General features: G+C 55.3%; 2 protein-coding genes across 10 annotated transcripts in view; one reads left to right on the top strand and one right to left on the bottom strand.

Annotated features, from left to right (window-relative positions):
- CUEDC2 (CUE domain containing 2) overlaps window positions 1–5,214 on the top strand; it is an 11,177-nt gene extending 5,963 nt beyond the window's left edge. For 3 of the 4 annotated variants that reach the window (XM_017806987.1, XM_017806990.1, XM_017806989.1), the window contains exons 6-9: window positions 1,059–1,192; window positions 2,022–2,192; window positions 2,525–2,586; window positions 4,256–5,214. In XM_017806987.1, the coding sequence (XP_017662476.1) occupies window positions 1,059–1,192; window positions 2,022–2,192; window positions 2,525–2,586; window positions 4,256–4,466 (578 nt within the window). In that variant the 3' untranslated portion in view covers window positions 4,467–5,214. The remainder of the gene's footprint in view (window positions 1–1,058; window positions 1,193–2,021; window positions 2,193–2,524; window positions 2,587–4,255) is intronic. The other variant, XM_017806991.1, reaches the window with a different exon arrangement.
- Window positions 5,215–5,345: 131 nt separating this feature from the next.
- Window positions 5,346–10,183, bottom strand: FBXL15 (F-box and leucine rich repeat protein 15). 6 transcript variants are annotated; one of them, XM_017806984.1, is made up of 5 exons: window positions 9,142–9,227; window positions 8,401–8,648; window positions 8,036–8,286; window positions 6,753–7,255; window positions 5,346–6,389 (listed from the first exon to the last, which is right to left on the bottom strand). In XM_017806984.1, exons 3-5 carry the CDS (start codon window positions 8,213–8,215, stop codon window positions 6,200–6,202), a joined length of 873 nt encoding a protein of 290 aa, XP_017662473.1. In that variant the 5' UTR covers window positions 8,216–8,286; window positions 8,401–8,648; window positions 9,142–9,227; the 3' UTR covers window positions 5,346–6,199. The 6 variants fall into 6 exon arrangements, with proteins under 6 accessions (XP_017662473.1, XP_017662475.1, XP_017662474.1 ...); XM_017806986.1 differs by lacking the exons at window positions 8,401–8,648; window positions 9,142–9,227 and adding an exon at window positions 10,161–10,183; XM_017806985.1 differs by lacking the exons at window positions 8,401–8,648; window positions 9,142–9,227 and adding an exon at window positions 9,783–9,941.
- Window positions 10,184–11,273: the final 1,090 nt, after the last annotated feature.

Below are 11,273 nucleotides of genomic sequence, written 5' to 3'. Positions count from 1 at the left end.
TGCCTCTGATACCCATCTGCCTAAGTGGCACTACCACTGAGCAGCCTTTATCAGGTGCATCATCAGAAAAAGTATCCAGCTGAATACATGTATCACATCTAGACTTAGCATCCTCAAAGCTCGCTTCCCATTCATCCATGGACCCTGGCACAGATGCAATATGAATGATGTGCTCTGTTCTGCACAAGACTACACTTTGCCAATGACCCTTTCTAACCTCAGCATTCACAGATCAGCTGGACTGCTCTATCAGGTGCTTCCCACTAAAGAACAGACAGGTTGAAGTGCCTGGATATTAAGCCTTCCAGGACATACAAGTCTGGGTTTTGTTTGTCTAGTAACATCTTTGCTGTCTTGCCAGAAGGGTACACAGTGTAGAACAGACAGTCCTGTCTTTTATCTTACTTGCTGCTTTCTTGAACTTGGCAAAATCTACTGTTCTGCTCTGGTATCCTGCATCCTACCCTTTGAGGATCCTGATGTAGCCAGAGCATGGAAGGAAAGCACCATTCCAGTCTTAGATAGGACAGAGAAAACGTGAAATGATTCTTCTTGCAGTGACAAAAAACCAGCCTGTAAAAAAGAGATGCATCAGAGAAACCTGATCACAGGATCTGCTGGCTTGCATGCAGTCTGGGGACTACCACAGTGTATTCCCAAATTTAAAATCAAAACCACACCTTATTTCAAAGATAGAGCAAAAAGCAGGGAATTCATAAAAAATGTAAGAAAAATACCTTAAGTATCCACAACCAAAGCACTAGAGAACCAAGAATGGAAAGGTAGAATTGAATTTGCAAGCAGCCCATGTCCTCTACAGCCTGGAAATGCAGAAGTCGGGCACTCCAGCATGTGCTAGCACTGCCTTCCTGCAGGTCAGTGTGAGCAGAGCTGCAACTGTCCTCGCTGAGGGCAGAAGGAACAGTAGTGCTTCCAAGTCTTGTCACGTAAGAGATTTGCTTTGGCACATGAGGCACTAGCAATCTAATGCCAACAGAAAGCACAAAGCTCTAACCTTAGTGGGACTGTTCCTCAGGAGATATCAATGTGTCTTTAAGAAAAACCTGGCCAAAAGGCTGTGGAAAGCAGGAGTGAAGCACCTTCTGAAGACCTCACCAAGGGCCAGGAGCCTGGAGCTGGAGCCTGCAACGGGGAAAGGCTGTGCACTGTAACAGACGGAGCCAGGGCCCAGGTATGAGTACCCTGCAGAGGAGCAGGAACACTGGGGACAGTCACAGAGCACTAGGCTACCAGCACCACCTGAGGGCATTTTCCAGCTCTGCAAGGAACCACAGCATAGGCGGTGACCAGGCATCACCGTGTCTGTGATCTCCTGATTGTATGGCCTGAACAAGACTGTGTCAGAAAATTATGTGCTGACAGAAGACTATGAGCCAGTGCTATGGCTCATCCTTTCCAGCAGCTGGAAAGGATGAGCCAGAGCAGTGGCACTGAGAGCCTGTCCCAGTGCCCTCAGAGATCCCACAGCACTACAGCACCTGGCGTATATTTCCCACCTTCCTCCCCTATGCTCTGTTTGCTTTTTCTCCAGTACTGATCTATTCCTGCTCTGCAGCATTCTGTATCCACAACTTTCTAGAAAATGCTGCTATGGCGATTCCTTCTGCTGTAGCCTCAGGTTAGTGTTTAGCAGCTCCTTCCTTTTCTGATCAAAGCACACACAACTTCACAAGGTGTGCACGACTTCAGGCATTTGCACCACAGTGCCCAGAAAGCTTGCTCCTAAGGAGACACGTAGCATGGCCACACAGATGAGTCAGTTCACATCAGCCCTACTTGAAAGTAAGTTGAAACAGAGGGAGGAGATTAAGGAAGAGTAATGGTTTGTCTTTCCAAGGATACATTTCCCTGTTAGCTTCAGGAATGGGATTTAGCGACATTTGTAAGGAGAGAGAGCCTTCAGCGAAAGGCAGGCTGAATTTCCTGACAATGAAAAACCAGAGGCCCTAGCCCTCTCCTCACTGCATCCTCAACTTACCGCTGTCTCTTGCTCCAACTAGGAAGACGATGACTTGAAGGATGGGTTGGAGCTACTACTGGAGATGTTCCCAGCCTGTACCGTGAGCCAGGCAGAGAAGGCTCTTGCCATGGCCTTGGGGAACTTGGAGGAGGCAGTGCAGTTAATTGTGGAGGAGAAGGTGGAAATTGGCCCATCAAGTGTGAGTGTGAAGGTACTGTACTCTGACCTGGGTGGCAGTGGGCCAAGGAGCAGAGCAGAGCTCAGGGACACACAGGCATCACAGCTGTCTCCCACAAGCAGGAGCTTTGACTGCACAATGAGCCAGGAGGATCACCCAGAATAACAGCCCCTCTCCCTCCCTTGGCTCTCTTAGTATTAGGCTGTGCCCACAACCAAGCTAGCAGCCCAAAGGAGGTGTGGCTGGCACTGCTTTCCCACAGAGGCTGGAATGCTCCACCAGCAGCTGGACTCACCAAGCTAGCAGGGGGAAACTGTATGTTCCATGTGTTGTGCTGTTCATACACCCACCTTGTCTCCTCCCAGGAACTGGCACGGCCCCGCAGAACACCCAACCACGAGGAACTAAAACAGGTTATCCTACAGAAGTAAGTACCCAACAGCAAAGAACCCCTCATTTTGCTCTCAGTAAAGGAGGAGGTGGCAGTTTGGGGAACAATGTGGTCTATAAAGAACTTAGGCTGCAAGATGCTTAGAAGGAGGCTGTGAAACTGATTTGAGTATAGCTGAACACATCTAAACACAAATACAATCATCATCTGGAGGGGAAAAAAAACAACAACCAACAACTACAAAAAAACCAAACCAACCAAACAAACAAAAAAATCAAAACAAACAGATTTGGCATTTTTAGAGCTCTAGCACAGAAACAGATTACCTGTACCAGCTGGGTCACAACACTGGCTGTGTGTGAGGTTTCAGCCTCCTGCAGATATAGTGTAAATCACAGTACTGTTGGCTGAGGTCCTGGTTAAAGTTTCAAGGCACAAACATCATGCTGCAGCTCAGGTAACAAACACATGGTGATTTGTAGAACTACAGCGTTTGTAGAACTCATTCATACCTCTGTCCTTGGAGACAGTCCAAACAAGGCTAAAGAGGCTGTCTGTACAACAACACTGAGAAGATTAAATCTCAGTTGCTGAAGGTGAAAATTCAGTGCATTTAAAGAAACCTCTCTGAAGTCCCCCTGTAGGCTTCTTGGGAATGAAAGTATCTATAGATTGGTTTACCTATATTTATTTCTAAAAGCATTTAATTCTCAGTAAGAGAACCCACACTGTGGTTTCATCGATCTGCTTTAAGATCTCAGCTTTCATGAGCAGGCAGCTTCCACACATCTATCCAGCCACATTTTTTCCACCACTTTACATTCTCCCCAGTGACAGAATAACCAATTGGTGGGCTAGGAAAGATAACGCAAGGCAGAACAGCATCCAGGCAGAAGTAGTAATCTCTGTCCTTGCCCACCTCCTGTCCAGGCTCATGTTAGTGACAGGCAAGGGAACAAAAAAGCACCAGCTCCTTGTTATGTTTCTGAGAACTTCAGTTTAATGACATTTTGGCAACATCCTGTACTTTAAACATCACTCAAGCACAGGTACAGAGAGCAGATCGCCATAGCTGAAGATACACGAGCAACTATATTAACTACTGAGGGAGCAGTCACGGTCAGCTGTGCTAAACCAGCACCAAAATCTCAGAGAGTAGCAACTCAGCAGTACAGCAAGCAAATGCTTGGACCCTGATGTTTCAGTCACGTAGGAAATGAGGTGATGCTTTTATGAAGTTGCTTCCAGCACAGGCCTGTTTCATAGTCAAGTAGGAGATGGAGTGTGAAAGAAACACCATCGTTCAGAGCAGAAGCAGACAGATTGGTCCTCTAATCTCACCTGTCTCCTTTGGCTGCCATCACTTGGACTGAGAAGGAGCAAAGCTGCCCCAATGGGAGAGCACACCTGACCTCAGCACCTCTCTCAGTTCTGCAGTGGCTATCAGCATTCTCAGCCACCTGAGTTTTCAGTACCTTTCACATATAGCCAAGGATGCTACTCCAGGAGAATCCTGCTGGATTCTCACCAGAAGGATGACACGTGTGCCCATTTCATCCACTTGGGAACATCAAGTGCTCTTTGCTGCAATCTAGTCACATAGGAGGCATTGCACAGCCACAAACCATCCAGGGGAGAAGGGATATAGGCTGTGAGTAGCCCCAGGCAACATAGCAGTGTTTACTAAATGCTTCTTGTGTTTCAGATACATGATGGTGGATAGTGCAGATGATCAGAAAACACATCGGCCAGCTCCACCCAAAGAGGTAAGCAGAGCAGTCCCAGCTCACCAGCAGTTTGAATGTCCTTTGTTACAAGGTTTAAAAAAATCAGGGCAAAAGTCCAAAAAGCAAGAGGGCAGCCAAAGGCAGGACCATTCACAGAACCTCTTACTCAAAGAGAGAAGATTAGCTTAGCTCAAGTGCTGCAGGGTCTGTCATTTCCTACCATTCCTGACTACCGTGGCTCTTGCTCCCCCCCATCAGACAACATCCTTTCCAATTTTGGCCAAGATTCCCAGCACAGATGATGGTAAAGCAGCCCACCCACCTCCCAGAGTGCAGTTCTACTTCTGCTTGCCCCCTGCCTTTCTCAAGCAGTGTGGCTGTCCATCCACTTGGTGTTAATGTCTTTCCTCGCCAGGCTCCCAAGAAGTTGATCCGCTATATCGATAACCAGGTGGTGAGTACAAAAGGAGAGAGGTACAAAGACATCAAGAAGCCTGAGAGTGAAGAGATGAAAAGAACCTATATCAGCCTAAAACCAGCCAGGAAGTACAAGTTCCACTGACAGCCAGGTTCTCCTGCTCTTCAGCCTTCCACCTCACTGGCCAGGCATGGCAGGATGGACTGTGGTGCTAGGAATGAGGGACTCCTCCACCTGCCACTAACTTGAACTAACCTGGGAGCCAGGACACTGTTTTCAGCTTCCTCAACTAACCTGGTTGATAAGGAGGAGACTTCTCTCCTTGGGTAGCTATCCCTCTGCCCCCAGGGGCACACTGCAGTGACTCTCTGGGGCCTGGGCATTCTCTGCTCTATATTGCATGGGACATTTTTAGATCTGAGATGTGGCTTGTGCTTTTGCAGCAACCTTTTTAACAAGTCTCTATGCACTGTTGCTTTGAGTGCCAGTATTAATAAAGATGATGTGAGTTGGTGTGTAGTTCTGCCAGAGCACGCATATGCTTTACAGACACTATCTCCAATCCCTCCTAGGGCCAAAGATAGAATCAGGGTCATCCTCTCTTCCCCTCATTACTCTCACCACAAGATGTGTCTGCTGTTTGATTAACTGCCTAGCGGATAACAAGGGCTGAGGCTGAACTCTAGAGCTAGACTCTCCCTGCCAACATAACCTGCAGCTCTCCACAAACTTCAGCTTACAGTAGAGCCAGTGCTTCTGCCATTTCTTACCACTACTGAGTGCCAAATTTCCAGCCATGCCACACGGAGCAAGATACAGTAGCAGGCCTGGGCACTACTAAAATGTTAAGTCAGAAGCTGGAAGAAACAAATGGCAATGACCAACTGCTTTCAGTGACAGCACAGCTAGGTTTGGTGCTTTTCTGTCAGTGAAACTGCAGTTAGGAGCATCTCCCACCTTGCCCCAGCCTAAACCAGCACCCTAGGCCTGGACAGACACACTGCCTGCACTGGGGCCATGCCAGTCCTTTGGTGCTAGGCTGGCCAGTGGCCACAGGCTGGAGCTAGGCTTACTGCCCTCCTCCCAGAGCCCAGAGGGGCCTGCCCTCTCCCAAGAGGAAGGCTGGTAGCTGTTCTCTTTCCTGCTCCAGCTGGCCTGGTTTGTTCCACAGCTCTGCTGGCATGCCCTGTACACCCACCCCAGGGGACAGTCCCCATCACGCACTCCCCTGCTCTCTGGACAGCTGCCGCTTAGAGATTTAAAATACAACAAATAGTAAATCCTATCTATTAGCTGGCCTGGCCAAGGCCTGTTCAGCACCATGGTGTTCCTGCAAGTCAAGCGCTCTCTCCACGCCAGGGAGGAGGAAAGAGTGAGCCCCACTCAGGCCAGCCTCACCAATGGGACCGACCTCTCCCTCTGCACGTCTCCACAGCAGCCAGTTCCAGCATCCTTCCAGGTTCCCAGCGTTGCATCAGTCCCCCCCTCCCCAGCAGCAGCAGTTCTAGATCTGAAGGTTGATGAAAGGGGCGAAGCCAACCACGTCCTCCAGGAGAATAAGAGCCCTCCGCAGTGGAGGCTCCACATCCAGCTCCACCCCACGGCTTCGGAGGATGCTCAAGCTGGACTCAGCCACGTTGTGGCAATGCTTGACCTTCAGCGAGCGCAGCTTGGGACAGTACTCAGCCAGGACTCTGCCAAGAAAGAGAGCACATGCAAGTTGCAAGTCAGGATTCCTAAGTGCACCATTCATGCTCTACTCTACTCCCAGCAGCCCAGCGCTCATGACTGTACCATACATGCACCATCCTTTGGGAGCAGCACCCTGGCAGTCTGAGAGAAAGTCAAGGGACATGGTTGGATCCCAGACCTACCCTCCATAATATGCTGGGAAATTTGCTGTCAATAGCACGCAGTGTCTCTCCTGAAGGGCCTGCAAGTGGCTTCTCTCCCAGACTGCGCTCTCATTGCTTTCAGCATGAAGATATCTGCCTTTCCTCTCTAGTTCTCTTTCTCTCCCTACCCCAGTCACCTGCCATCCCCACATTGCTCAGTACCTGATGGAGTCATTCTTGACTCGCAGACACCCTGTGAGGTCCAAGTGCTCCAGCTCGGGGCAGCACTTGGCAGTCTCCTCGACTGCCACGTCACCCACATTGGCATTGACAGCCAGCGACAGAGACTTGAGCCTGCTGCACTTCTGCACCAGGTAACAGATGGCCTCGTCCTTCAGCTGGCGGCAGGCTGTCAGGTCCACAGCCTCCAGGGCCTTGCAGTGGTCAGCCAGGCTGCGCAGGGCCAGGCTGTCCACCCAGTCGCACTGAGCCAGGGACAGCTGGCGCAGGTTGGGGCAGCTCAGTGAGATGGTCACCAGCGCATGGCGGCTGAGCTGGACGCAGCCCTTCAGCTGGATCTGGTGGAGGTGGTGGTTCTGCTCAATGACTGGGAGCAGCTCGCAGTCCGTCAGCCAGCCAGAGCAGTTCTGGAGTGCCAGCTGCTGCAGTACTTTGTTGTCCTTCAACAGGTTAACAAAAGCAGCTCGAGGGATGGCAGCTCTGATCTGTGTGGGGAACCCAGGAAGAGTTAGGCACCTCCCCAGTGTTTCACATCAGCCTGATCCTCACCAAATACCCTCTCCCCTCCTTTCTTCCACTGTCACAGTGGTGACCAAAGCCACTCTCTGTCCTCATCCTGGGGCAAACCCTACCATCAGACTCTCCTCACGTCATGCCAAGGCAACTGCCATAAGCTAGGAAGATGCTCTGGCTTCTCCATCCCACATCATCACTCCTGCATTTATATACTTGTGGTGAGCTCCACATGTCTGCTCTCCAAAAATCTCTTTGCTAGACCACTCTGTGTCCTCACAGAACAGCAGCTACTCCTGTCTTTCCCACTCCTAGGCAGTGTCTCCTAGAGCCAGGACAAGCTTTCCCCAATGACCAGGCACAGAATTACCCCCCATCAGACCCTCCCTATTGCACAACCTCTGTGAGGACCAACAGGCTGTGCCACTCCAGAGCTGGCTTGTGTTTCTGCCAGCCAGTGCCCCATAATGGCCTAGGTGGAATTTCCAGGCTTACTCCTCCCAGGGCCTCTTGATAAAGACACTGGCATTGCTGAGCCCTGAATCACTACCTCTCCTCCCTGAGCCCATCTGTCCAGTCTGACACCTGAGCCATTAACCCAAGCTCCTGAGAAGAAACTACCCTCCTTGCCCGGAGGTTCTTCTCCCCACATAGATGCTCCCCTGTTAGTTCCAAAGCAGTAGGACATCTCCTGTTAGTTCCAAAGCAGTAGGACATCTGTGTCCTCCCCCAGCCTCAGAGCCATCCAATACCTGGTTTGAGTCAAAGCAGCGCATGTTGGCCAGGTACAGCTGGATGAGAGACTGGAATGACTTGCTGACCCTCTGCAGGCTCAGGAGCTGCTGCAATGGCAGATGACAGAGAATATGTGGAAGCAAGACGTCTTCCCAGGGCAGGTCCAGGAGGCATCCCTTGGTGGGGGTCAAACTCATCCTCAGACACCAGAGAGCCAGGCCACTGCAGGAGCTGGGCTAGATCACCTCACACCTACTGCCGAGTGCCTCTAGGAGGAACAGCCAGAAAGAAAGACTCAGCGACGTTTCCCACAGTCAGCCCACAGGGTAAAGAAGTCCCTTGGCGATCCATCAGCAGGGCATGTGCCTGCCACCTGCGTCACCTCCTCCCCAGCCTGGGACGTTCACTGCTCAGGCATCCGAGTCCACCTGCCCGCACTGCCCTCCAGGAGTCCTCGGGTAGGGCTTTCTACCAGCCGCTGATGGAGTCCCTGTCCCTCAGCGAAGCAGCAGGAGGCTGCTGCAGCATCACCGCACTGCTCCCAGGGTAGCTGTGCCCGGCTTTCACATCTGAGCGTCACTCTATTCGGCAGCTAGTCCCCGGCATCCAGTGCCGGGCCATTCGGCCGCCCTGCGAGGAGGAGAGACCAGGTCCCCGCTCCTTCCTGCGGGGTCCCCCCACGGTGTCCCCCCGAGGAGCGGGCACTCGGCACCTCTGCGGCGATGAGGCCTCGGGCCGCGAGAGGAACCGGCAGAGGGGTTCTGGCAGTTCGGGGCCTCCCGAGCTGCCGTTGGAGGCCGGTTAGACTCGGCCCCAGCAGCACCCGCAGCTGGGGGAGCCTCGCCCGCGGCCGTTCCTGTCCCGCCGCCCCACGGGGCCCCGCTCGGCCCCAGAGTCGCCCCCGAGCTGCCCTGCCGCCGCGGCTGCGGGAGACACGCCGGGGCCTGGACACCGCCCCACTCCCCGCCGCAGAGCCCCGTGGCAAGGCGGCAGCGCAGCGCAGCGCAGCCGAGCCGAGCCGAGCCGAGCCGAGCCGAGCCGAGCCCAGCCCAGCCCAGCCCAGTCCTGTCCTGTCCTGTCCTGTCCTGTCCTGTCCTGTCCTGTCCTGCCTTGCCCCCGGTACCTGCGGCCCCGGCGAAGCTCCCCCGGTCCGTCCATCCCGCCGCGCTGCACCCGCCCGGGACACCGGCGGCCGCCCGTGACGTCACGGCGCCGGGCGGAAGTGCGCGCGCGCCACCGCCCCGCCCCTGACCCGCGCCCCGGCGGCGGCGCGCGCGGTATCGGGGTCGGTCGGGAGGGGCCGGGGGGGGGAGAGCTCGAGGCTGCCGGGCCGGGGCACCGGGCGGGTGGGGCACGGCGCTCACAGATCCCGTTGGTGTCCCAGCGGCTCCTGCAGGTGGCTCCCAGCGGCACGGCTCGGCCCGCACACCGGCCCTGGTGCCCCGGCTCCCCAGGCGCACCCGCTCCCCCGGGCGCACCGCCTGTCCCAGTTCCTCAGTTATCCCAGTTCCCCAGCGCACACCAGATCCCCAGTGCGCACCAGTTCCCCGTGGCCCCAGCTCCCCGGCGCGCACCTGTGGCTGCAGCCCCGCGGCTCCCCCGGTTCCCCCGTGCATACCGCCTGTCCCAGTTCCTCAGCTGTCCCGTCTCCCCAGCGCACACTAGGTCCCCAGCGTACACCAGCAGCCCCCGTTTCCCGTGGCCCCTGTTCCCGGTGCACACGGGCTGTCCCCGTTCCCCACGGCCGCTGTTCCCGGTGCACACCGACTGTTCCCTGTTCCCGGTCCACACGGGCTGTCCCGGTGCACACCGACTGTTCCCTGTTCCCGGTCCACACGGGCTGTCCCGGTGCACACCGGCTGTCCCCGGTCCCCGGTCCCAGCGAACGCCCCAGCCCCGCCGGGCTGGTGGGCGCGCATGCGCATTGCGGCGGCGCTGTCCGTTCAGCACCACGCGGAGCCGGGACCCGCCGGACCCGCCGCTGCCGGTGAGCGACGACCCCGCTCCCGCCAGACCCCCCTGCCCCCGCCAGACCTCCCGGCCACCCTCCCGGCTCTCTGCTCTCCCAGCGGGCTATGCCACCCCTCGCCCGCCCGCAGGAGCGGCAGGACCCCCGGGGAAAGGCCGGTGCCTGGGGCTTACCGTCCTCACGGCGCCCCCGACCGGCAGCCGCTGGCCCCGCTCCCCCGCCGGTACCGGGCTACCCCCACCCACCCCGGGGCCGCCCGCGGCCCGCCCCCCCAGCCCGCATCCTCCCGCTTTGCCAGCCTACTCCCCCCGCCTCGCTCCCCGCCGGTGCCCCGCCCGCCCCTGCAGCCCTGGGGAGCGAGCGAGGTCCGGCCCCTCGCCCGCAGCCCCCGAGGGGAACTGGCCCGGGCTCCTGCCCGCGCGGTCGCCATAACAACTCCGCAGAAACAGACGCTGCTCTTCCCTCCCCGCTGCCGCTAGCGGAGCGGGCACCCCCCGCTGGTGCGGCACTCGCACACCACAGCCTCTACATGGCCCTGGGCAGGTGACCCCATCTCTGGCTCGGATCTGAGCCCTGCCGCCTTGTGCAGCATCAAGCTTCTGATCACTGCTGGCATAAGCACTATAAAAAAATCCACCTGGCAAAAGAGCAAGACCCACATACAGTGAACGAGTCCCAAATACCCGTTCCCGAGTTCCCTGGGAAGCAATAACCTGTCTATGCAACTTATTGTGCTCATTCCCTCACAAGGCGTAAGCTGGTTTGCAGAAAGGTTTTCTCTCCCCAGTGCCTGTCCTCTGGGGGAAGCTACCCACGCTGTCTACCCTGGACATGTGGCTCCCCGAGTTAGCACAGTACCTTTCTCACTTCCAGAAGGACAAACAATGCAGGGATTTTAAATTTTATATGGGAGTTGAGAGTGCCCCCGGCCATGTCCTTCCTTCCCCTGGAGTGGGGGCACTCTGTTCTTAAGTTCCTGCTGAGAAATGTGCCAGCTGGCAGTCCCTTAATATTCCCCCTCTAAGTGAATGCCTGTGGCTGAAGCTGGCTACAAGGAGGGGTTTTGAAATAGTGGTCTTGGTCTGCGGACAAGGTGAGGGAGCACCAGCGAGTGAGGGATTGCAATGCTCAATTACATCTGACCTTTGCTGAAGGCTTTCTGTGCCAAAACAGACCTGGCTGGGAGCCTCCAGCTTTTGTTGAGTCCTTGCTTGAAGGAACTGTGCTGTGGATTGCTTGTTATCCTTCCTGAGCAATATGTGTGGCAAGTGGGACCTGCTCTGCTC

Source organism: Lepidothrix coronata, unplaced genomic scaffold (genome assembly GCF_001604755.1).
Source record: "Lepidothrix coronata isolate B3197 unplaced genomic scaffold, Lepidothrix_coronata-1.0 Scaffold17, whole genome shotgun sequence".
NCBI classification, from domain to species: domain Eukaryota; kingdom Metazoa; phylum Chordata; class Aves; order Passeriformes; family Pipridae; genus Lepidothrix; species Lepidothrix coronata.
The sequence above is the reverse complement of the archived record's forward strand: the minus strand, read 5'-3'. Positions and strand labels throughout refer to the sequence as shown.

Bases quoted from the DNA above. Each gene is read 5' to 3' on its own strand.
- FBXL15 (XM_017806986.1), bottom strand. From the start codon at position 8,215: ATGAGTTTGACCCCCACCAAGGGATGCCTCCTGGACCTGCCCTGGGAA. The intron at 7,256-8,035 runs GTATTGGATGGC...TTCCCCACACAG, and splicing joins GCTGCTTTGACTCAAACCAG to ATCAGAGCTGCCATCCCTCG. The intron at 6,390-6,752 runs GTACTGAGCAAT...CTTTCTTGGCAG, and splicing joins GTCAAGAATGACTCCATCAG to AGTCCTGGCTGAGTACTGTC.